This window comes from Balaenoptera acutorostrata, chromosome 11, assembly GCF_949987535.1.
Source record: "Balaenoptera acutorostrata chromosome 11, mBalAcu1.1, whole genome shotgun sequence".
Lineage (NCBI taxonomy): Eukaryota > Metazoa > Chordata > Mammalia > Artiodactyla > Balaenopteridae > Balaenoptera > Balaenoptera acutorostrata.
The window spans coordinates 101,464,489-101,490,137 of NC_080074.1; the positions used below are offsets into that span (position 1 = coordinate 101,464,489).

At 52.2% G+C, this 25,649-nt stretch overlaps 1 protein-coding gene and 1 long non-coding RNA gene across 2 annotated transcripts in view; one reads left to right on the plus strand and one right to left on the minus strand.

Annotated features, from left to right (window-relative positions):
* VWF (von Willebrand factor) overlaps positions 1 to 25,649 on the plus strand; it is a 151,706-nt gene that overhangs the window by 116,776 nt on the left and 9,281 nt on the right. Inside the window, exons 39-48 of the mRNA XM_028163508.2 lie at positions 1,442 to 1,641; positions 7,274 to 7,376; positions 7,768 to 7,842; positions 10,542 to 10,646; positions 11,812 to 12,017; positions 12,878 to 13,027; positions 18,325 to 18,435; positions 20,624 to 20,804; positions 21,750 to 21,790; positions 22,297 to 22,413. Of these exons, the coding sequence (XP_028019309.2) occupies positions 1,442 to 1,641; positions 7,274 to 7,376; positions 7,768 to 7,842; positions 10,542 to 10,646; positions 11,812 to 12,017; positions 12,878 to 13,027; positions 18,325 to 18,435; positions 20,624 to 20,804; positions 21,750 to 21,790; positions 22,297 to 22,413 (1,289 nt within the window). The remainder of the gene's footprint in view (positions 1 to 1,441; positions 1,642 to 7,273; positions 7,377 to 7,767; positions 7,843 to 10,541; positions 10,647 to 11,811; positions 12,018 to 12,877; positions 13,028 to 18,324; positions 18,436 to 20,623; positions 20,805 to 21,749; positions 21,791 to 22,296; positions 22,414 to 25,649) is intronic.
* Positions 19,779 to 25,195, minus strand: LOC103020929 (uncharacterized). The gene is made up of 3 exons (XR_449995.2): positions 25,142 to 25,195; positions 23,993 to 24,199; positions 19,779 to 19,932 (listed from the first exon to the last, which is right to left on the minus strand). It is a non-coding gene; the product is annotated as an uncharacterized LOC103020929 (long non-coding RNA).

The following is a 25,649-nucleotide window of genomic DNA, read 5'->3' on the forward strand; positions in this document are numbered from 1 at the left end:
TCGCAGAGCAGCCCATGCCTGAACAGGATTTTGAAGTGTGAGTGGAATTTTGCCATTTGAATACCAAGAAGGCTTCTTCATTACAAACACCACAGGATTGCTAGTGTAGACACCTCCCAAGGTCAGCTTCCTTACTTGGACTTGGCATGTATTTAATATTTAACATGTCAGGGACACCAAAATGAATCAGACATGGCTCCTGCTCTCAGGGCGTGCTGGAGTGATAAGAACACTGAACTTCAACATCCTCAGTTTCTAATGTAATCCCTGACCTTTTTTTTTTTTTTTTGAGGAAAATCAATGTGTACAAGCATCTCAGAGTCTCCAAGTTTATTATTATAATGCTGTCACAGCTTTAACTGGGGCTAGAGGACTTGGGCATCCTAGCCCCAGCTCAGCTGGTCATCAGCTATTTACTTAGTCTTTCTGGACCTCAGTTTCTGCATCTTGGAATGAGATAGTTGGACTAGATAACCCCTAGGTGTCTTTGGGGCTCTGGTTTTCCGAGTCCCCGTGGATGACACAGTCTCCTTTCAACCTGCCTGCAGATTAAGGGGAAAATGTTAGTTTCTGAGTTACCGATCACAGCTTCTCTGCTTATTAATTTGTCGACTTCCAGGCAATTTGTCATGCATTTATAGGAAAGTCTTTGGTGCTCTAAATCCTTGCAAACCTTCTCTACCACCTGCCTTTGCACCGTGAAAATGTGAGGAAGGGGTTGAGCAGGACCAGAGTGGTAGAAGTGGATCATTTTGTAGCTTTTCTCCCAGGGCAGCCCTCCATAGCTGTGGATTCCTTACTTAAGTTGAAGAGAATTTTCGAAGCATTAAATATAGGTGTATTCAAAGAAAAGAACCGTAGAACTTCCTAAGGATACACAGGTTCACATCGTCAGCTGGGATTAAATTTGGCTACAAGTAAGAGAGAAGTAAAATTCTGTGTCACACAGCTGATCAGAGGGAGGCAGTCCCAGCTCTTTCTGGGTCTCAAAGTGGATTCTAGTTCTTTGCTCCATCCTCACTTGGGTGTGCTTTTTCCTCACGGTTTAAGGTGGAGCTCTGGCCATCACATCCAGGTTCCAAGTGGCGGGATGAGGGGAAGGAAGGAAAAGGGCCAGAGACGCAGCTGTCTTTCAAAAAAATGATTCTTAGAAACTGCTGTTAAGAGTCTACACTTGCTCTTACAGTTCATTGGTCAGAATGTAATCACATGACTGCACTTCGTTGCAAGGGAGGTTGGGAAATGTAGTCTTTATTCTGGGTGGTCATGTGCCCGGCTTGAAGGTCTGTCTATTTCCATGGAAGATGGAGAGAATGAAAATTGGTGGAAACTAGCAGTTTCTGCCCCAGCAAGTTTGTCAGATGATCAACTGCCTTGAAGCTGAGCCGCTTCCCTCCGGTTGGTGCAGACCCTTGAGGGTGACCCCCTTCTCTGTCTGCAGCTGTGCCATGCCCGCCATCCCTGGTCTACAACCACTGTGAGCGCGGCTGCCCCCGCCAATGTGAGGGCAACGTGAGCTCCTGTGGGGACCATCCCTCAGAAGGCTGCTTCTGCCCCCTGCACCAAGTGCTGCTGGAAGGCAGCTGTGTCCCCGAGGAGGCCTGCACCCAGTGCGTCGGTGACGATGGGATCCGGCGCCAGGTAGGAGCCCTGGCCTCTCGCCCCCCGTGGGGCCAGTAGGGGGAAGTGTTCACCCGTGATTGGCCCCTTCTAACCTTGGCTGCATGGCTCTGCTCTCCAGGGGGGTTCCTGAGGGACGGGAAGACAGTATGGCATAACGGCTTTGGAGTCAGACACATCTTGGTTCAAATCCCGGATCTGTCATGGGTTAGCCGTGTGATCAAGCGCCAACAACACATTATTACCATTACTATATTTATCATTATATCCATGTTAGTAGACTGCTAGGAACCCAGGAGGGGATGGGAAAAGAATATTTTATATGGTGATGTCTACCATTATTAAGATGTATTAGGTACCTTACATTGTACTAAGCACTATATATTCATTATTTCAACATTTTTTTCAAAGGTGTGTTTAGCAGGCAAGGTATTGACAGTTACCTGTGGTCAAGAGGTTTTAAAGAACACCAGCTAAGCAAGTTAGACAGGTTTCTTTATTGCAGGATTCTTTAGAGCTTTTGATATGCTAATGTACATTGCAAGTTTTTGCTTCTCAGACGTATTAGACTATAGAATTGTGTGTGTGTGTGTGTGTGTGTGTGTAGTATCCCCTCTCATAAATACTCACAAAACACCCATGAGAAAATGAAGGCTTAGAGAGCTTGGTACCTTGCCCATGGATGCAGTTTGTAGGAGATGAGGTTGGGAGTTGGAGTTAGTATTTGAAGCTCTGTCTGATTCCAAAGAGCTTGCTGTTTTCGATACATGAAATTTCCCTTTTGCTAGGTCCCCTTTGCGCTGATTTTCTTGGAAGTCATTGAGTCATCAAGTCATCAATTCTCTTAGCCTTTTAGGAATCATTATTTTGAAAGGCTATTTATTTACCAAACTCCCTCTTCTTGGACTCAGATGGCAGTCATATCTCTTCAAAGTTGCCAATGTGTGTATTGTAGTACCTGGGGCCGTGTGTGTCTGTGGACCTGTGAGTGTGGGCCGTGGTCCTGCCTTTCAAACTGGCAGTGATACCACAGAGCCTGGTAGAGGGGGAGCACATTTGGCTTCTAGCAAAGGAGGATGTGTTCTATGACCATGGGCTGCACTCAAGACCTAACATCTCCATCATCACCAAGGAAGACCTTCGTCACTAAGTGGACCAGGTCAGGTGACTTAACACTGTGTTTAATCAGAAGTAGGAGAACACATGGTGAAGCTAGCTAACCAACTGGAGAATGATGAAAACAATCATTCCAGGATTACACTATTCTGTCCCTGCCATCAGAAGCTAGGAAATGGACCGTTTCATTTGATTCTCCCTAAAGCTCCATAGGGTAATTATTACATGTCCCTCTGAATGGGGAACTAAGGCTCAGATGGCAAGAGGTGATTTAAAAAGACCGTATTCACTACACCAGGTCACCCTATAGTGTCCAAGCCCTGCCACTGGTCCCACGGGAACCGTGAGCTAAACGCTGAGCTGACTGGGTGTCCAGGTAAGCATGGCACCAATAAGGCGATTACCTGGATGGTCCCACTGGCTCTGTTTTGTCGCTGGGCTTTATCCTAGTGGATCCCATTTGTTCTCACAGTGTAACAGGTAAACCAGGAAAGAAGTCCAGTCGCACTCTACTGCCATATTTCAGCTGGCCAAATTAAGTAACTGCCTGTACCATAATGTTCCCCCAAAGAGTTGACAAAACCTTACATCGCTCTCCCTGACTTGCACGGCTCCTGGGCTCCCGCTGGGCGCAGATGACGTGTACCAATGCCCTGGGGTGCTGACACCCAGTGGTCATTTCAGGCTGGTTTTGCCGTTGGTGGCAAGGTGTTCTCAGAGGCAGTCAGAAATGGTCTCTACCCCCTTCCTTGGCATCCTCGAGATCAGAAGGAAACTCAAGTTTGCATTTCTGGCTCTCTGTGAGTCAGGTGTCCGCAGGGACCCGAAGGCGGGAGGCTTGTGAATTTTATCCTAGGGTCTCTGCCCGCTTCCCCACTCCTCCTCCCTGACCCTTTTCCCTGCTCCCTGCCCCTTCAGTCCCACACATTGGAATATGCATCAGAGTTGTATGAAGAGGGCTTCCAAATAGTGCAGTATTTTGACATAGATATAGTCTGATAAATGCATTTTAAAATCAAGCAACATAAAATTAGTTAATAAAAAACTATGAAGGGAACACAGCCGGTTTTAGTTATTTCAGAAAATATAGTTTAAACGGATGAAGATAAATATCTAGCCAGTCCAGCTTTGACTTTCAAAGTAGAGAGGGAATAACACTCTAATATGAAGAACATTTCCATTAAGTGAATTTTCTTGAAACTGAAAAATAAATGCCAGAAAACATTTCTTCGGGGAAATAATCCAGGGTAGAAATCTCCTGTGGTAATTTTGGAAGGGCAAACTATTTACGTTTCCATAGCTCTTGTTTATTTTACAAAATGCACTCTGCCTTTGTAGCCGGCTCTAAAGGGATCCGGGGCCATGCATGAGCCGTCCCGCCTTGCCCACACACAGCCCGCTGTGCTGGGCAAGCGCTGCTTCACCTCCACTGGGGATTGCCTGCATCACCCAGACGGTCTGCTGAGCCTCGTCTCCTCTCTGTAGCGGTGTTCTGTAGCGGCTCAGCGCTGACATTTAATTTACATCTTCCCTCAAATCCTGGCCGGGGTGGGCAGTGCCTGGTGACTTGCTGAGTGCCTGCTCTGACCTTGGGCTCTGAAGACTTCAGTTTTCCCTTGCTGCATTCTCTGCAGGTCGTTCTCCTGTCATCTTTATTTAATCTTTAACTCCAGCCAGCTTGCTTACCTGTTCTGTCCAGGTAACAGTCCTGCACCAGGCCCTGGAACCTGGGGGCTGAGACAGAGCTGCCTGGAGTTGGCCTGTCCTGATGCAGGAGTGCCCTCTGCTGGCCGATTGGCTGCATAACGCGCCAGGTGTACTGCTGTTAAGAGCTGGCCGCGGGCGCTTTTAGAAGCTTAGCCTTTGCCAAACAGGGCTCTTTTTCAGGGGCCATAGATTCTTGTGGCCTGCCTCATTAAAGCTTCCTGGGAAAATGGAAATCCCTGGAAGAGGACGTTTAACACCTGCTTTTGGTCATCTATTGTGATGTTGCCAAGGAGAGTTGGAAAGCTGTGTAATTCGTTCTTGAATTTTAGATGTCTGGAGTTCATTTTTAAAAAGAGAAAAAAAAACCCTAATATATAAATATATATCTCCGTTCTTATCTCATCACTTTGCCATTTAAACGTCTAAATATAAATCCCTTGATTTATGGTTTTTTTGGCATCACCATCAGTGTAAAAGAGCAGGAAAGAGGCAGAGCAGAGAGAGACCTGGGGAGATGTGTGAGTTCCCCTGCCTTCCTCCACTCTGCCCAGCCTCGCCTGTCCCTGTGCCCCTCCTTGGGTCTCCCCAGCCCCTTGGAGAAGCTGGAATAGTAGCCGCTGCAGCCTCTGTTCTGTTTCCTGGTCCTCATCCCTCCCTCTCCACCCGCTCCCTGGCACCCGCTCAAGGCTTGTCCTTGTTGAACTTTCTTCCCTCTAAGGCGGGTCCTGCTTACAGAGCCTCGGGGCTGCACCCTGCCCGCCAGGTTAAGCACAGCCTCCTGCAGTGGCCACGTCCCCAAGGATGTGAGGCCTCTCTGGAGCCCACAGCCCTAGTGAACTCTTCTTTTGCACTCCTGGCACTCTTCTTTTAAAAATCACCTTTATGGAGAGTTCACAGACAGTAAACAGCACCAAATATAAATGTACAATCTGATGGATTTTGACAGGTGCATGAACCTGTAAAAACCGTCATCACGATCAAGATAATGAAATTTCCTTCACCTGCGAAAGTTCCCTGATGCCCCTGTTTAATACACCCCCAGTCCCCACCTCCATCCCCAGGCAACAACTGGTCTGCTTTCTGTCACTATAGATCCGTTTACATTTTCTGGAATTTTATGTAAATGGACTCATGCAGTATTTACTCCTTTTTTGCTTGGCTTCTTTCGCTCAACGTAATACTCTCGAGATCCATCCACACTGTACGTTCCGTAGTTTGTTTTTATGGCTGAGTAGTATTCCGTGGTGTGGATGCATCAAAATTGAGTGATCTCATTCACCTTTTCACGGGCAAGTCCTATTTCCTCGGCTTGACCGTCAGCCATTCGAGGGCTGGGACAGTGTACCCAGTGCCTGGCACTCCCACAGCCCCTCAGCGGGCTGGCCAAGCCTGGCGGCTGTGGTTTGGAGAGAGAGCATGTGGTGTGCAGGGCCAGGACGCCGGGTCCAAACCCCGGCTGTGCCACCTGGTCAAGCTCCTGGTCTGTGCCTCAGTGTCATCACTGGTCAGTGTAAGTAATGGTCGTACTCACCCGATAGGGTCATTAGAAGGAACATACAATGAGTCAGTGTAAAGCCTTTGGGGAAATATCTTGCACATGTTTAATGCTACTTATTGCCGGGAGGCAGCAGAACACAGTGATACAAAGTGGATTCTGGGTCCAGATCCCATCTCTGCCCTGCAACGGTGTGACCCCGAGCAAGTGCCTCCGCTTTCTTCTTGGACAAGTGGGGATAACAGTAAGAATGTCCCGGTCATGGGGCTACGGTGAGGATTAAATGAGTAGTTTACGTAAAGCCCTTAAACCGTGCCACGTGACACTTGCCCCTCAGATGTGGGCTGTTACGTGGATGCAGCAGAAGGTGTCGAGGGAAGCATCCAAGGTTTAATCCCGCGGGAGGACGGGCAGCCCAGGGCGGGGTTTAGCCGGAGATGTCCCATCTCTCTCCCTCTCCGCGGCACACGCTGACTGCGGACCGTGGAAGCAGACGGAATAAGTACGACCTTCTTGACCTGGGGACTTTTTAGCGGCCTTTGAGCTGCTGGATAAGGATGCGTTTATTCAGGGGTGACTTCACTGGAATTTCCCTTGATGGCCGAGCCCACAGGGACCCAGTCTTGGCTCTGCAGTCCCATCTGTGCTCTTCACAGCCTCCTGCTTCTTGCACAGTCCTGGGAGGCAGGCTGGGGGGCCCTCCCCTCGCCTGGGAGGAAAGCGGGCAGTGGCACGGAGGGTGAAGCCGACGAAGGAGTTGGGGGGCTTCCTGACTGAAGCCCTTGTGCAGTGGGGATGCCTGCTGCCCTGGTGAGCCTCATCTGGCAACGGCACCCTGATCTGGAACGTCACCACCAGTCCCAACAATGTGAGGGTTCTGAGAGTTCTGCTGTTGCCCCTTCAGCTCTTCCTGCCGCATAGTCTTAAGTCCATTCCAGAAATGAATGGCATCTTTCTCAAGCTGCAGCCCAGCTTCTCCTTCGGCTTGGGAAGTGGCCGGCGGGGTGACACACGAGTCCTCATTCTCTCGCCTTGCTTTGTTTTAGCGTCACCATCAGAAGGGCTGTGATGAAAGCTCCATGTTTTCTGAAACCTGTGGTTTGTCCTTCCCCCGAGTGTACAAAGCAGTACGGGCGCCCCCAGGCACCCCAGGGCTCCTCCAGCTCCCTCCTCCTCAGGATCCTCAGCATCTGTCAGCTTGTCTCGGTTCATCTGCGCAGCTCTGACCCAGGCGGGGCTCGGGCACTGGGCGTCCCCCGGGGAGAACGAGCCAGGGGTGGGGGGACCCAACTTCCATGAACTCCTGGGCCCTCCCTGAACCTCGTTCTCCCTCAGCTTCTGGAAACGTGGGTCCCAGACCACCAGCCCTGCCAGATCTGCACGTGCCTCAGCAGGCGGAAGGTCAACTGCACGACACAGCCCTGCCCCACAGCCAGAGGTGAGGCCCCTCCCTAAGGGCTCCCTCCAGACCCCAAGGCCACCCTGTCTTCAGACCTGGTGGACCAGATCCACACGTGGATTCCCCATGCCAGCCCCACCCTCCTTGCCTCGCCGGGCTGGGCTCCCCTTTCTGCACGGGGGTGGAGCTCTCGGGGGAGGGTGTGTGTGTGTGTGTGTGTGTGTGTGTGTGTGTGTGTGTGCGTGCGCGCGCCTGCCCTGCTGTCCCCTCCTTGGCCCTCAGCCTCGGTCTCCCGAGGGCGCATCTGAGGGGACAGCAGGACACACCGGGAGACTCATTCGTCAGCGGGCCTGGCTGGTTCCCGCGGCCGAGAGTCTGCAGTGGGTACCGCTGTCTCTTTCTCTGACCTCTGCGGCCTCTTCTCCCCCAGCGCCTGCATGCGGCCCGTGCGAGGTGGCCCGTCTCCGGCAGAGCTCGCAGCAGTGCTGCCCCGAGTACGAGTGTGGTATGTGTCACGCGTGGCATTTCTCGGGGTCCAACCCCAGCCCCGCCCCGGGGAGAGGGGGCCGAGGTGGTGGTGCTGAAGGGGCTCGTGGTCAGGAGCAGGGTGTGGACTTTCCAAAACCTGGAAAGAGTAGCCTCTGGAAAGTAGGATTTCTTAACTAGAAAGATTCTGCCGTGACTTCTTAAATGTAAGTTTTGAAAGCATTAAAAAAGAATGGGGTGCAATGTTCACAGCAACATTATTTACAATAGCCAAGATATGGAAGCAACCTAAGTGACCATCAACAGATGAATGGATAGGGAATTCCCTGGTGGTCCAGTGGTTAAGACTCTGTGCTTCCATTGTGGGGGGCATGGGTTCGATCCCTTGTTGGGGAACTAAGATCCCGAGTGCCGCGTGGCGTGGCCAAAAAATAGGAAAAACCCCCCACAAAACAGAGGAATGGATAAAGAAGATGTGGTACATACATGCAATGGAATACTACTCAGGCGTAAAAAGGAATAAGATTTTGCCGCTTGCAGCGACATGGATGGACTTCGAGGGTATTATGCTTAGTGAAATAAGTCAGAGAAAGGCAAATGCTGTATGATATCACTTATATGTGGAATCTAAAAGTACAACAAACTGGTGAATATAACAAAAAAGAAACAGACTCACAGATATAGAGAACAAACTAGTGGTTACCAGTGGGGAGAGGGAAGGGGGGAGGAGCAATATAGGGCCAAGGGAGTAAGAGGTACAAACTACTGTGTATAAAATAAATAAGCTGCAAGGGTATATTGTACAGCACAGGGAATATAGCCAATATTTTATAACAACTATAAACAGAGTATAGCCTTTAAAAATTGTGAATCGCTGTGCTGTACACAGTAAAAGAATGGGGTAATCACTGGTGGGGGAGGTGCAAGGGATTTACTGCAGAGCCAGTTATGCCAGAGTAACTGTAGAAAAGGCCACACATGGGCACCTTGACTCCAACACCTTATTTGTCAAAGGGTTTCATTATAGGCTTGCAACCTGCATCGTGAATAATGGGCTGAATAACGGTGTAATTAAATGAATCCAGAGCTGATGGAATTCTGAGTAACACGGCAGGAAGTCTCTAGTGCCTTGTCCCCGTCCTGTCCCAGGCGTTTATTAATTGTACAGATGAAGACATAAAGCACAGGCTTGTGAAGTTTGAGGCGATGAAACCTTTGAGGGAGAGCAGATAAATCAAGACAGTCCGAGGATCTAAAAAAGAAATCATCTGAGACATTGCTTTAGGCTGATGCGATTTATCGGGGATAAAGAGAAACCTTATGTGGCGGGGTGGGGGTGAGGGGCGAATCTGACTCGAGGACAATTTAGTAAAAATAGGTCTTAGGATGTTAACAGTGGAGGGAACTGGGGGTCATTTAGTTCAAAGACCTCATTTTATGGACATTTTGAAGCTTCTCCAACGTGCCAGGCACTTTGCCTTCATTATTTCAAGACATCAATAGACCGACCCTGTGAGGTAGAGTGCCCACCTTACAGAAGATGATCTTGCAGTCTAGAGGGTTCAAGTGATTGGCCGAGAGCTGGAGTCCCTGCAGATGACAAGAGTAATCAACATGAGTTTGTCCTATGGCTTGGATCTATCTATCTAGCTATCTACCTTCCTATCTATCTATCTATCTATCTACCTATCATCTTTTTATTATCTATCTACTGTCTAGCTATTTATCTATCATCTATCTATGTATCTATCATCTATTATCTACCTATCTATCATCTATCTATCGATCTATCATCTCCCTGTGTATCTATCATCTATTATCTATCTTCCTATCTCTCTACCTATCTATCTATGTATCTATCTGTGTATCTATCATCTATCTATTTATCATCTATCTGTCTGTGTATCTATCATCACCTCCCCCCGCCCCCTCCCTGTCCGTGTATCTCCATCTCTATCTCCACCTCTTCCCCTATCTTTTCATCTTCCTGTATCTTTTCCTCTGTCTCCATCTCTATCTCCATCTCTTCCCCTATCTTTTCATCTTCCTGTATCTTTTCCTCTGTCTCCATCTCTATCTCCATCTCTTCCCCTGTCTTTTCATCTTCCTGTATCTTTTCCTCTATCTCCATCTCTTCCCCTATCTTTTCGTCTTCCTGTATCTTTTCCTCTGTCTCCGTCTCTATCTCCATCTCTTCCCCTATCTTTTCGTCTTCCTGTATCTTTTCCTCTATCTCCATCTCTATCTCCATCTCTTCCCCTATCTTTTCATCTTCCTGTATCTTCTCCTCTGTCTCCATCTCTGCCTCCATCTCTTCCCCTGTCTTTTCGTCTTCCTGTATCTTCTCCTCTGTCTCCATCTCTGTCTCCATCTCTTCCCCTGTCTTTTCGTCTTCCTGTATCTTCTCCTCTGTCTCCATCTCTGTCTCCATCTCTTCCCCTGTCTTTTCCTCTTCCTGTATCTTTTCCTCTGTCTCCATCTCTATCTCCATCTCTTCCCCTGTCTTTTCGTCTTCCTGTATCTTCCCCTCTGTCTCCATCTCTGTCTCCATCTCTTCCCCTGTCTTTTCGTCTTCCTGTATCTTCTCCTCTGTCTCCGTCTCTAGCTCTGCCTTCATCTCATCATCTGCGTGAGTAGGAATGTAGTGTAGGGAGCCACTCACTAGCACAAGAGTAGCCTCGCTGAATTCTGAGTGCACGTCTCTCTCTGGGCCCTCAGTGTGTGACCTGGTGAGCTGTGACCTGCCCCCGGTGCCTCACTGCGAAGGTGGTCTCCAGCCTACACTGACCAACCCCGGCGAGTGCAGACCCAACTTCACCTGCTGTAAGTTCTCCCTCCGTGGGTGAGGACGGGGCGGTGCGGTCACTGTCCCCTGGTCTGGGAAGGCGTCCTGTATTCTAGTGAGCTGAGTCTGGGCTTGGGGTGTGTCTAGAACAGAGGGGTCAAGGTCACACGTGGACTGAATCCCCTAAGACTCCTCCCAGCCACAGGCTACGATGGGGAACGGGGTGTGTACACAGCTGCAGGCACCCCCCTTTTGGGCTTATTAGGTGGCATTTGGACCTGAGATGAAGAAGCCTCCAGATCTAATCTTTATTTTCTCCCACCCTCCCATAAGCCATGGAGGGGAAGGAATGTACCCTTGGTTTGTTCAAATCACTGGATCTTATTCCCAAATAAATTTATAGATTTTTCTTCCTCTGTATGTTTATGTATTTAATTTCTAAATACTACAATTTAAGCATAGGGTTGGACTAAAGACAGTTTCTGGACATGTCAGGAAGCTGAATTCTGTATTTAGTTACTGAGAATACCCACTTTAAGTCAATACCCACTTCTCATCCTGTTGACTGAGAATCTCACTAGAGTTCTGAGATGAAAGCCCTCGAGGGTGGGAGAACACATTGTATCTGCAGGAAGCTGGGAACAGGCAAAGGCATGGGATGGGAGTTGGCAGTGATTAAAGAGCATTGTGGATTTGACAAGATTGCTGTCATTTTTCATTCATCATTGTTGGAGGACCTAAAACTGTAGGTCATTTATTATTCCAGGTACTGAGGTTGGGGATAGGATCTCATAAGCTACCAGCTTATAAAAATGCTAACCAGTACCTATGTGCCCAGGGCTCTCTGGGTCTTAGAGATTCTACACCAGTCATCTCTGAGTATCTGCAGCTGGAGGGACCCCACCCTTTCCAGATGTGCCTGGGAAGGTGGTGGAGTGGATACCCAGCAGCCTTAGCGTCTCCATTAAAATAGCTTCATATTTCTCCTTTGGGTTAGTGTTCTTATTTTTCTGCAGACTAACCACTTTTTGGTATGGTTGACTATCCCTCAGCTCCTGAGCTGGGCTCACGTGTGTTTCTGACTTAATATTCTGGGGCTAGAGTTCCCTGGGACCTTATATAGTAGCTGAATGCTTAGGAACCCAGGCTGAGTGCAGCGCTCAGTGTGGCAGGACCGGGGCATCACCTCGTGCTGCCCCTCAGCCTGCAGGAAGGAGGAATGCCCAAGGGGGTCCCCGCCCTCCTGCCCTCCACACCGGATGCCAGTCCTTCAGAAGACCCAGTGCTGTGATGAGTATAAGTGTGTTTGCAACTGTACCAGCTCGGCGGTGACCTGCCCGCTGGGGTACCTGGCCTCCACCGTCACCAATGACTGCGGCTGCACCACCACCACCTGCCTGCCTGATAAGGTAGGGGCTGCTCGGCTCCAGCTGGGACAGTGGCCAGACACATGCTCCTTGTGGAAGACTTGCCTTCCTGCCCACACGAGTGCTGCGTGGCCCAGTGAAGGGGCATCAGCCTTCCATCTCAGCCTAAATCTGATTGGCTCAGGAGGTACTTACAGAGACGCTACCAGGTTCAGAGCATGGCTGGGTGCTATAGACGATTCTAAACACGTGAACGATTCTAAAACCTAAATTATAAAACAAGATGTCCTCCCAGAAATCTTACCTCTACCCTCACTTTCCCTACCTTGTTCCTTCTCTCGCTTCATAATTTATCATTTTCATTGGTGTATCCATCTGTTTTTCTTTTTGAAAATATGAGCAAATGTTATGAATTTATATTGCTTCCTATTTCTCACAGAGAGGGTAGCATATTATAAATTCTGTTTTGAATGTGTATTTTTTCATCTAACAATTTATAGTAGAATTATCCTCTGTCAGTATATGGAGATCTGCTTTATTCCTTTTCACAGTCTGAGAATTAGGGTGCAGCTTTCCGTGTGACACAGGAAGGAGTTAAATGCAGTTAAGGCAGCACTGATAGTGGGTCAAGGCGGCCAGTGTGTTATATCCCCACTTGAGGGCCTCGAAGGACTCAAAAGGAGCCACTCCCAGGGTGGACCTTCCTAAGGCAGGTGGGCAGGGGAGGGAAGAGGGCAAACTGTACTATGTAAGCATCCCTTCGTGTGGGCAGAGACTATGTTGCTTTCATTTATTGCTGTAGTCTCAGCACCTAGAGTAGCTTCCAACACGGCGTAGATGCTTACTCACTTCTTGTTTAGATGAACTGAGTCAGTTCACTCTTGGAAACCTTGTGTCTCCAGGTGTGTGTCCACCAAGGCACCATCTACCCTGTGGGCCAGTTCTGGGAGGAGGGCTGTGACGTGTGCACCTGCACCGACCTGGAGGATGCCGTGATGGGCCTGCGTGTGGCCCAGTGCTCTCAGAAGCCCTGTGGAGACAGCTGCCGGCCGGTAAGGGGGAGGAATAGGGGAGGGAAGTAGGGGAGGGGATCCCAGGAATAGGCCAGAAAGCCCCTTTAGGAACCTCTGGTTCAAGGCCAGAGGGGAGGGGCAAGGAGGGGAGTGGGGCTGGGTAAAGGAAAGAAGCATGAGGAAAGGATTGCTGTGTCATCCTTCTGTGATGAGTTCTTGGCTGATAGTCATGTCCGCTGTGCGGTCTTGAGTCCACAGGGCTGGGAAGTTGGTCTAAGCAGAGATGTGGATTAACTGCCTAGAAAACAGGGCTTGATTTTTTTTTCTATCTATCTCTTCCCTTTTCAGACATCTCCTTAGCCTACACCTAGTACAGACATATGTCCTGAATTTTCTGAGATGGTCCCCGTGTCAGTGTACTGTAGTGTTTCTACACAGGTTGGTGATTTTTCAGACCAGGTGTATCATTTGAGGTACAGAAGTTGAGCCATGTTTATAATTTGAGGTATAATTTGGGGGTTTGAAGCCCCCAGTCCAGGTTTTAATTCTTCTTGTGGAGGCGTGCCCCTACGGCTCCTGTGTGCTTGGGGAGCTTTATTCTTGCACATTGAAGACTGATCAGACTCTAGAAAAAGGGAACCACAGTCCGCGGGGGAATGGTGGGGTCAATTCCGTTTGCTGGTTTAATGCTGTTATTGTTAGCGCAAGTTCACGTGCCCGATGCACCGCGAGGCCAAACCCAAATGTCGGAGTTTGGCGCAGAGAAAGGTTTATTGCAGGGCCATGCAAGGGGACGGGTGGCTCGTGCTCTAAAAAGCCCCCGAGCTCCCAGAAGGGTTTCAGCAAAGCCTTTTGTAAGAGCCAGGTGAGGGAGCGGGGGTCTCAGGGTATGTGATCCGCTTGTGCACAGTTCTCTGACTGGCTGATGGTGAGGTAGCAGGGCGGTGTCACAGGGGTTCACATGATCAGTCCTTGGGCTCCAGGAGGCCTGGGGCTGTGTGCTCACGGTCATCAAGCAGTTAACATCTTCTGTTCGGTGGGGGGTTTTCACATCTGCAAAACAACTCAGGAAATGTGCATCAAATACTGTTACGTAGGTCCTTCAGAGAGGAGCTAAAGCAGAGGGTACGGGGGAGGCCTGTCCCGGGAAGACCCCATAGGGTCCTGCTCGGTTACATGACTATTATCACTGCACTGTTATCAGTAGGAAGTAATGATAAAAGAAGAGGAGCCAGGGCAGGCAAGTGCGCGCGGCTAGTGGTGCTTTTGTAGCAGCGGGAAGAGCAGGCTCCTGGTGCTTGTTTCCGGGAGTGTGTGTGGTTTGGTGACGGTGGCGGGGCCTGAGAGTGAATCCAGAAATGGGGGGGGTCTGTTCAGCTCACCTGCGCTCTACCTGCTTTGCTCGTGCTGAGGGGGAGCAGGGCTGCCGGGCCCCCTTGGGAGAGGGTGATGCCGTGGTATCCAGGTGCGCCTCTGGGGAACACTAAGCTCTGGAAACCCATCGGTGTCCATCTCCTCCCACAGGCCATGGGAGGCAGTGGAAACAACTTGCTGTCAAGTAAAGAGAGTGCTGTGTAGAGGTTGTTTTCATAAAATTGGCACCCAATATGTTTTGTGTTTTGGTAGGGGGTTTTGATTGCAAAGAATGGAATCCACTCAAGCTAGCTAAAATAAAAAGAGGGGGGAGGACTTCCCCGGTGGCGCAGTGGTTAAGAATCCACCTGCGGGCTTCCCTGGTGGCGCAGTGGTTGGGAGTCTGCCTGCCAATGCAGGGGACACGGGTTCGAGCCCTGGTCTGGGAAGATCCCACATGCCGCGGAGCAACTAGGCCCGTGAGCCACAACTACTGAGCCTGCGCGTCTGGAGCCTGTGCTCCGCAACAAGAGAGGCCGCGATAGTGAGAGGCCCGCACACCGCGATGAAGAGTGGCCCCCGCTTGCCGCAACTAGAGAAAGCCCTCACACAGAAACGAAGACCCAACACAGCCATAAATAAATGAATGAATGAATGAATGAATGAATGAATGAATCCACCTGCCAACGCAGGAGACACAGGTTCGAGCCCTGGTCTGGGAAGATCCCACATGCCACGGAGCAACTAAGCCCATGCACCACAACTACTGAGCCTGCACTCCAGAGCCCGCAAGCCACAACTACTGAGCCTGTGCGCCACAACTACTGAAGCCCACGCACCTAGCGCCCGTGCTCTGCAACAAGAGAAGCCCGCACGCCGCAACGAAGACCCAACGCAGCCAAAAATAAAATAAATAAATAAATTTAAAAAATAAATAAAAAATAAAAAGGGGATTTACAGGAAAGCCAGGGATCACTCAGAAACGAAGTGCAGGGCATGCAGGTGGGCCCCGTGGTTGTACCACTTTTCTCTCCGTTTGTCCCATGAGCCCCTGTCTCCACTTCTCTCTGCCCATCCGTCCGGTTCCTCACTGCGGGCCTGGGAGGACGTTTCGCTTTCTCAGAAGCTTCATTTGCACGTGGCTTTATGGAACCTGGCTTCAACTCAGGGTGGCTTTTCAGGTCCAGGGTTCACCCCGTCCAGTCAGACCTGTTCAATCTGTGTGCTCCAGAGATGAATTTCTCAAGAAGAAAATGTATGGGCTCAGCTCGGCCCATGGACTGGGTCCTCTGTCCAGTCCCCACTCTGGTCCATCAGCTGCTGGGGAGAATGCAGGGCACGGAGTGTGAACCTGGCTGTCTAGAGGCCAAGGCGCTGGAGGCGGTTCAGGAAGATGGTGGGTCCCGAGGGCAGGAGTGAGTGCAGGGGGCACCATGTCCAGAACTCTCGACCGGATAATGGCTCTAGGGTGGCGAGTGGCCTGTCTTAGAGACAGAATGTTCACACCTTCTGGGAGGAGAAGGAAGCACTGAGGTTTACTTACAGCTGAGAGGAGGCTGGGCTTTGGTCTGTATTGTGTGTTGAAGTGGGAGCTTCAGTGAATGGCCTCAGGCTTCGTTCTTCGGAATAGGGGAGTATCAGCTCTGGTCAGACTCCAGAGGCATTTAGGCTCACTTACCTGAATTCATTTGCTGTCTAGGCTGTGACAAAAAAAAAAAAAAAAGAACACTACCACCATCACCCTCTGATTGTTCCTTTATAAGCCACTGTCTGCAGAAATACGCTTTCCCCTACCATCTCTATAATTAATCCTCTACGCGTCACATCAGAAACGTGATATAAGATTAGCAAAGGGCATTGCTGGTGTCCCAAAGAATTTCATAGGTGTACTATGGCCTTGCTTCCACGTTGACAGCAAGAGGAATTCCTGCTCTTTTGTATAAACCTCAGAGGAGTTTTTCTTTGAAGGCTTATGACCCTTAGACCCCAGAGTCAGACTAAATTGTAGCTTCAGGAACTGTGTTCTGAGCGACTACATGCAGTCCATTATGTTTTATTCATCCTCGTGATACCCCTCCAGAAGGAAGAGGAGGCAGGGCTGTTCTTCCCACTTGTTAGAAAGCAGAGGATCTGCACAGGGAATGAAGTTGGCCACTGCACTGAGCCTCATCTGAAGCCAGCAGACACGTGCGTGTCCTGACTCCTAGGCCGGGGCCCCTGCTCTTAGGCTGGTACAGCTGGCAACACGGGCGGTGTGAGGGCCAGAACGACCCGGCCAAGAGACAGGGGCCAGCACTCCAGGCCTCCACCTCCATCTCAGCTGTGGCAATTGTGCTGTTAAATCAGTGAGGAAGTTATTTTCCAGTGGCGTCTGTTTCCACCTTGGGTGGATATCAGACCTACTCAGTTCCACTCTTAATTGGGAAACCAGTGAAAACAGGATAGAGAAGAGGGTAGGGAGAAAGGTCTGAGATGTCTATTTTGGACAGATATAAGCTAGAGGGTTTGGAGGAGTACGGGAAAAGAAACAGAGATGAAAATACAGGATGAGCCCTGGTTGTGCAGGAGGAAACTGTGGAGGGGAATCTTGCAAAGTCGGCAGCCCCAGAACCTGGGGGCGTGGCCGGGAGCACCTGAGCATGAGAAGCAGGTAGGGCTGTGGGAACCAGGCATCCAGCCTGGGTCATCCATAACCCGCAGTGTATTTGCCCGTGGTGGGTGGAGGCAGCAGAAAACAGAGAGTATGCACAAATCCAGACCACTCAGCACCCTGAGGGGGGTGCCCAAGAGTGACTCTAGATCCCTGAAGACATCGATGTCTCTGTTCTAGGCTCCCTCGTGTCTGTTTCTTTTGTGCCATTTTGTGTATCCTGCCTTGTAGCGGAGGGCGTGTCGAGTGTATCATCCTAATTTGTTGGCGCCTCCAAAGCACCTAGTACGTCACAGGTGCACGGTAACTAACTAGATCTCCGCTGATCAAGGACTGAGGACAGTTCACTGGGCGCCGCTGTGACGCAGGTCGGGGTGTAAGTAGGTCCCATGGAGATGCCACAGAGTTGAGCCAGGTCTCTGGGGTCCTTGCGTTCCCCCGGGAGAGGCACCACCTGGGGTGATACTGAGCGTTGAGTGCGTCCTCTGACTGGGCCCTGCTTGTGAGTGCTCTTGGGGAGCCGAGCGGGTGTGGTACCCACCCCCATCCCTCACGGCTGCGGCTGCAGTTCGTCCTTCTCTCTGAGGTGCTGCGCAGGCCCGGGTTCTTGCCCCTCGGCCCCTGGGACAGCCTCACGCGTCATTGTTTCGTCTGTTCTTTGTACATCGCTTCAGAGTTTTCATTGGAGGGTTTCAACCCAAGTTCCCGATGCTTTGGCCAGATTGGAGGACCTCCAAGAGGAGGGATGGGCTGGCGGACTTCAGACTTGCAGGATGCTGGCCTCCCTGGCAGGCTTTCTGGGGAAAGTGGGTCTCGTCTCTCTGTGCCCCGTAAACTACTAGGTAAATGTCAAGTGACTACCTGGGGAAGCCCAGCTCTGCACATTGCTGAGAGGTCCTGGGGTCAGGGCACTCATGTTGTGCAGGTAATTAGCCCTGTTAAGGCAGAGCCGGGACTCCAGGCTTCTGGAATGTTCTCCCCCGGTCAGTGGGGGGCCCTAGATTTGGGCCGTGATAAGCATCAGGGCAGCTGGCTGCTTCTGAGTGAACTCTGAGCATCTTTAATACTCCCATGGACCGGCTCTTCTTAAGCGGAAGTTTGCAGAGGGCAGGGTTGTGTCTCTTCGGCTGGTGTAAGACCCATAGTGACTCAGTGGGTGATGCTTCCTGACCACTTAGCATGACCGAGGGGCTGGTGGAGGGCAGAGATGAAAACATCCGGTCCAGCTGTCCCCCTGCAAGCCCCAGGGCTCCGTGCACCTGCCGAGTGGACCAGAACGCCTGTGTCTTTGCTGCCGGCCTGTGCTGATGCCCCGCCCTTTGTGTGTTTTCAGGGCTTCACTTACGTTCTGCACGAAGGCGAGTGCTGTGGAACGTGCCTGCCGTCGGCCTGCGAGGTGGTGACCGGCTCCCCTCGGGGAGACTCCCAGTCCTACTGGAAGAGTGTAGGTCTGGGCCAGGGTGGGTGGGAAGGAGGGCGGGGGCCTCACCAGCCTCCTCGTCCATCTGGGGTCCAGTGCTGCCCTTGGTTTCGTCCGTAGAGTAGAAGCTCATTCCCTGCCTTTTGCTTGCCCCACAGAGAGTTTAATGCGGCTGTTGGTTTATCCAGATATCGGCTGGGATTACCTTGCTCCCGGGGAACTAGTTAAAGTTGCCCCAGACCTCCCATTGTGTGGATTTTGGGAGAAGCCCAGTTCCCTCCCTCTGAGTTCTGTGCACGCCTGAGGGTGGGGGTCATGTTCTCCTGTTTAACCTGTGAAGCTGAGGACCTGCTTCCCCTGATGGGTGGTGCAGGGCTGTGTTGTGGGCCTGGCACCCTGCCACGCCGCACAGGCGGCAAATACTGCTCATGCCACACCGGCCCAGGCGGCGTCCTCTGACCGTTTCACTGGTTTCTGTTGGAGAAATATGTAACCCAGAGAAGCAAACTACATTTCTGTTCCCAGGGCCCCCGAGCCCCCTTCTGCAGCTCTGGCTGTAGCCCCTGAGCGTGTTGGCAGCCCCCATCTCCCCACCCTTGTCTTCTCCTGCCCAGCCCCCCACCCCCAGATCCCCTCCCCTGAAACAGAGCAGGGTAGCTTCTCCTTTGTGGCCCAGAGGCTCTCACTCTGACTCTGGATGCTCATAAAACCATTTTCTGAAGCACAGAGGATCCCTCCCCGGGAGTCGGTCTTAGCCCAGATGCTAGGATGCTAACAGTCCTTTTACTCTGATTGATCAGGATGAAGTGGAGGGGTGCTAAGCCCTGGAGTCCTCAGGACGTGGATGCTGGGAGGGGGTGAGGGGCGCCTAGGGACCTTCCCCTTCTGAGTCCTCCAGTGAGACCAAAACACACTCTGTTTAGAGGGAGGGCAAAGGGTTACCTGTCCTGCCCTGAACGTGCCCTGGCCCACCAGTCTCCTCCTCCTCGGTGGTGACACACTGAGTTTCCCACAGGGCTTCCCGCCTCCCTCTTCTAATCCTGGTCACCTGTGGATTTCCCCGCTGTGTCCCTCCTCTCCACGCTTGTAGCCGTTTTGCCCCCCACCCCATCCTGGAATCAGGCTGGCCTTGCACCCCCTCCCCAGGGCCAGAGGCTGCTCCATCCCGGCTGGGGCTGCCAGCTGGTCCCTGCGAGGCTCAGCGTCGTCCTCCTGCCCCCCACCCCGCCCCTGGCCTCTCATCTGCCTCCAGGGCTCCCTCAGCCCTGACCCCCATCAGTGTTCACAAAAGAGTTTCCCTTCCCAATTCAAGTCTCCATCTTACCTACAAGACCTGCGGGTCGGCAGTGGCTCTGGGGGGACAGGCAGGGGTGGGTAGGGACAGGCCCTCTTGATGCGCCCAAAGCTCGGCGGGTAAGTGATCCGAGTGGGGTGTGGCCCGCAGCGGGAAGGTTTGGTCAGGGTGAGTCAGAAGGGTGGTCAGGAGAGAGGCTGCAGTGTGTGGCACTTTCTGCTTCTCTTCTGGAAGGAGAAGAGAGGGAACAGGGGCCAAGAGACGTCGCTGGGCCTGGAGTGGGCCGGCCGGCTGCCCCCGCTTGTGTGTCTGGGAGCTGGCTCACACAGACCGTGCTCACGGTCACGCGTTGTCCAGGCAGAACCTCCGCAGGGACTGTCTGAACCATGTTCTGGACACTCAGTGCTCGTTGACCGTGGTGCCCTTGGGGACAGGCCCCCCGTGTGCAGCCTGGAAGCTCAGGGCAGATTGCAGGGCCGAGGGTCAGAGGCCAGCATCCCCGGCTCTCACCGGCTCCCTGTACCAGAGGGAAGCAGCACGAGGCTGGGTGCTGGGCTGTTTCCCTCCACGTCCCCCCTCCGCTGTCTCCGCATGCAGCCGTTCCTGGGCACTCAGCTCCCAGCCGAGCCAAGGGTGGAGGGAGCATCCTCAGGTGTCCCCAGGTGCTTCCTCCAGGGGCTCAAGACTCTGTCTTGGGAGCACACGGGGCTCTGAGCTAGGATCTTGGTCAGGGTGACTCTGACCCAGACTCACTGAAGGACCCGGATGCGCTGTCCCTCCCTCTGTGGGCCTCACCCTGTGGGCAGGGCTTAGCCGTTGAGCCGGGCTCACCTCCAGGACCCACACGAGCTCCTGAGGGGGCCGCCCACTCCCGGCGGGACCTGGGCCCCCTGACCAACTCGGGTGCTCCGACCACAGGTTGGCTCTCACTGGGCCTCTCCCGAGAACCCCTGCCTCATCTACGAGTGTGTCCGAGTCCAGGAGGAGGTCTTCGTGCAACAGAGGAATGTCTCCTGCCCCCAACTGAGCGTCCCCACCTGCCCCTCGGGCTTCCAGCTGAGCTGTCAGACCTCGGGCTGTTGCCCCACCTGTCGCTGCGGTAAGATGTGCTGCCAGCCCCGCCTTCAAGCCTCTCTTTCCTCTAAGGCCCCTGAATCCTTGCCTTTTGAGCAGCTCAGGGAAATGGGGAGGATCAAATCTTTCCATCCGTTTTCCTAGCGCTTTGGGGAGAAAGCAAATAAGATGAGGGAAGTGGGACAATTTCCTGAAGGTCGTCACTGTGTCAGTGCTGGTTTTGTACCTTGTCTCGTGTCATCCTTATGACAATCCCATGAGGGTGGGTACTGTTATACCTCCCTTTGCTCTTGTGAGTTAGTGAGTGGTAGAACTGGGATTGGACCCAGGCTTCTCTAATTCTAGAGACTCCTTCTCAATCATTCAGCTGGAAAAGGTATTCCAACTGCCCATCCCCTAACCCCACCAACCAACCAACCAACCAAATAAACAAACAAACCAATCAACCAACCAACCAGTCAACCAACTAACCAACAAACCACACAATCAACCAACCAACCGCATAATCAACCAACCAACCAACCAACCAACCAACCAACCAACCAGCCAAACAACCAACAGCAGCAGCAACAGCAAATAACTCTCGCCATCACCTGTCTTGAGTTCCTTGTGTGATTTTATCTTGGGACTTCAAGTTCCCAGAGTAGAATTTCTTTCTTTGACAAGCCCAAACATTCTCCCACTCACCTCTTGGATGTGAATCACTTAAACAAGTGCCCTCCCCTCGAGGACTCCAGGAACTTCTCCCTGTGGGCTGGATGGTGGGGAGCAGGCAGCTGCCCTTCCTCGGCGGGCCTGGGGTCACTGTGGCCACATGGGCTCTGGCAGGAGGACCCACAGAGCCTGGCGTTGGGTGGGGAGAAGGACCGGCAGGTGGAGTAGGGAGGCCCAGCCTGGGAGGAGCAGCCGGGTCATGGGTCTTCACCAGCTGTGCTCTGCAAACTCATGCCCTGTGCCTGTCTCTCCCCAGAGCCCGTGCAGGCCTGTGTGCTCAACGGCACCATCGTTGGGGTGAGCTGCTGCCTTCTCCTCCAGGGCGCCTGGGGGGCAGGGATGGGGTGCTGTGGGAAGGGTGTCATTCTAAAGTGCAAGTGAAAGGAACCAGGGAGGCCTGCTCCACCCACCCTTTCCTTTCCTCCAGAGCTTCCCAGGCATCCTGGAGTGGAACCCCTACCTCTCCAGGGCCTGGGCCCCGCCTTCTAGCGCTCACATCCCGGCCCCAGGCACTCGAGCATTTCTCCTGTGCACGCTTTGATCTGCCCCTCTCCCTCTGCCCCAGCTCCCTCTCTGCCGGGAAAGCCTTCACTCTTACCATGCCATCCTTGAGGTGGGGGTGGGGGGGGGGGAAGGAGGGAGCAGACCTCTCAGGACAGGAGGAGAATCAGGGTGATGGATCCTGGCAGCTTTGGACAGCTGGGCCCCCATGCCTAAGGCAGACGGCTCACGGGACTGAGGGCAGTGGAGGGCTGGGGGTGTCGGGGTGCCAGGAGGCCTGACCCTGGTCCCTTTGGTTCCAGCCCGGGAGGAGTCTGATGGTTGACCTGTGTACCACCTGCCTCTGCACCGTCCAGGCGGGGGTCATCTCCGGATTCAAGCTGGAGTGCAGGCAGACCACCTGCGAGGACTGCCCGCTGGTGAGAGAGGCTCATGGGGGCCTGGGGCTGGACTGGGTACTTGCGGGACCCAAGCAATGGGACCTCACCGGGCTCTTTAAATAAAAGCTTTCGTGATTTTCTGATTATGGACATATTTGACAACGGTAAGGAAGAGAATAAAAGTTGCCTACCCAAATTGCATTTCTCAGATATAATTTAGTTTTGGAAATTTAAACATTTTCTTCCTGTATTTGCAAGGCTTATTGATACCATATTTACAGATCTGTATTCCTTTTAAGCAACATACTACTGTTCTTTGAAAACATTAAAAATTAGTCAACAAATATTTATCAGTTACTAGTTAGTCGACAATTATTTATCAGACACTTGCTATGTGCAGAGTTCTATGCAACATTCTTTGAAGGGGCTCTGCCTCAACACATACTTTTATTATTGGACATTGCGTTTTCATAGTTCGCCCTGCCGGGTCACGATGACTCTGTTTGCTCAGAACATCTCCTGAGCGTGGGTTCTGGGACGTGGAATCATCATTTCTAGTTGGGTAGAGGAAAGCATGCACTGCACCCTTCTGATCATGACTCTCAGCCCCACCTCACAGCGCTGGACCCAACGCTCAGGACACCTTGGTTTCCTCCACAGACTGCCTTCTGCATTTGGGGCTCCTGCTGTCTTAGAAAATATGGTTGGTCAGACGAGTTTCTTGTGAGCTAGATGCACAGGATATAGTCATTGCTCTTTCAGATGGCGGGGCAGCGGGTGGGTTCTGGGCGGGGTCGGGGAGGAATCCTTCATCCAAGGAGCCGCATGGCGGCCAGAGGGGAGGGGCGATGCGGGGGTTAGGGACAAGGTTAGGACAAGCTGCTGGTGCGGTCAGCGCTCTTGAGGACGGGGAGTGTTCTGCACCTGTGCCCTTCATGGCACTTGGCACCGTGTGATGCTCCAAGTAGGGGCTTAATAACATATTTACAAGGGGAGTGAAGGGGTCCGTAGGAGACACAGCTACTTCTGATAGAATGGCTCAAGGAGAACATCCCCGCATCAGGTAGAAAGAAGCCAGAGAAGTAAGCCTTTTTGCTTTTTTTTAATTTAAAATCCCAGTTGTTTTAGGGTTTTGGATGCAGGGTGTGTGTGTGTGTGTGTGTGTGTGTGTGTGTGTGTGTGTGTGTGTGTGTGAGATAAATATGGGATGGAATGATGCTGTCTGGAGCCTTTGGCATCCTTTTACCTGGATGTCCATGGAACTACAGTAGATGCAGGAAGAGGTCCACACTAAGCTGTCCTGAAGGAGAGTGTTCCGGGGAAGGGGGGACGAGCCCACTGACTCTCTACCTGCGCCCTCTGGTGGTCAGAGTGTGGCACGGCCACTTCCTCTGCATCCATAGAAATCCAGCTTTAGAATCCAGTCTAGACATAGGTTTCTAAATATTTTAAAATTCATGGCCCCGTTTGGTCTGTGTACTCCTCCTCCTCGCCTCCAAAATTCCGCTGTCTCCCCAGGGATCTCCTCCCTCTTGAGATCCCTGAGATTAGCCCTGCTGTGTATCTCTCAGCCTTTGCTGAGCTCTGCCTCAGATGCCCCCATTCTAGCTCAGCTTACCTGGTCTTGTCACGTTCCTCTGCCATGAAGGGCCTCCGTGTGGCCTCCTGCAGGTGGGAGCTGTGGTGGGTCAAGTTTAGGTCGGTCTGTGTCTGTTTGAACTGCCGATGTCAGATGGAACCGTTAGCATCGTCGGAGACGTGGGTCCTCTGTCTCCTTCGGGGAGACGATCCTTATACCTGAAAGGAGCCCAGCAGCCGGTTCGTGCTGCGGGGTGGTAGAGACAAAGGAAGGCTTGAGGAAGAGAGGTGACACTGACCAGGAACATTGAGAAGGCCTCCCAGAGGAGCATGACCATGGGCTGACCTTGAGCAATGACCAGCCCCCCCAGGAGAGGGCACAGGGACAGACTGGCATTTAAGCAAGAGTTAGAAAAGGGCAGCGGGGAGATAAGACTGGGGTCCTTGAGCAGCCGATGCAGTTTATGAAAAGGGCTGGGAGACACCTGTGAGGAGAGCTTGGGGGGCATCCCTGGACGGGGGGAGCAGGGCTGGTTGCCTGCTCAGACCTGAGCGAGTGAGCCTGTGGCTGGCCGGGCACCTGGCTGCTCCGGATTGCATGCTCTGGCAAAAGCCTGGTCAGCCCTGCCCTCCGTGCCCGGCTGGCAGCTGTGCGGTGCGTACCCCGGCAGCAGTGGCTGGGAGCCCAGCAGGGCTCAGACAAGCCCGTCACCTGCGTTCTTGCCTTGCGGGGTCTGTTCTCTCTGTTTAGTCCTTCCAGTGGTTTCTGCCGTGTTCCCTCTCCCCCCGTCCCTCTTTCCCCAGTCCCACTGCACCTCTGAAATCATTGCCCCTCCTCTCACCTTCCACCCCCTCCTCCACCTCCTCCCGTCCCTTCTTCTCCCACAGCGCCTACCATCTTTCCCTGTTCTTGGCTTCACCGTGCCCTCTGCCCCTCTGGGGTGTGGATTGTGCGTCCACCGCCCCATCCCTTCACTTCGCAGACCCCTCCTCCGTTTGTCCCCTACCCCTCACTTCTCCTGTAAAGATTTTGGGCACGTTCTTCTCCTTGCGCCTGCTGAGTGGAGGGCATTTCCTAGTCTCTTCTTCTAACACTCACTAAAAAATGCCCCAATCCACGCTCCCATGAAATCGTGCCTGATTTAAGCCTCATTTTATTTCCTCTTTCTGACTGTAACGACTCACATACATTCATGCTGTTTTTCCCAGCTCTTTCTTCCTCTCCCATCCACCTCGGTCCACACCTGCCAGGAACTGTGCGTTTTTGAAAACACAGTTAAAGCTCACCAGTGAAACACTACCTGATGGCCTCAAATGTCAGCAGTGTCCTTCTGAGTGTGTGTGTGGCCTGGGCTTTCTCTGTGGCTTCCCTGATGAGTTCAGTGGACGCTCATAGACTCCTAACCTCCCCTGCTGGTTACGAGCTGTCAGTCGGAGTGCAGTAAGCAAGGGAGCAACATGAGAGGACCAGGTCTTCTGTCCGGGGCTCCAAATGACCTGCTAGAGATTCATAGTAGAAAAACCTCAGGACCCCAAGGAATGAATCGCTAAGTGGTCATTACTAAATGTAGCAAAATGAAAAAAACAATGACACCGTAGCTGGTTTTCACATAACTAAATGTATTCTTTTAAACACCCCTACCTTCACCCCATATAAGGAACCTGCTTGTCCCTGTTCTGGGGGCGAGCAAGCATGG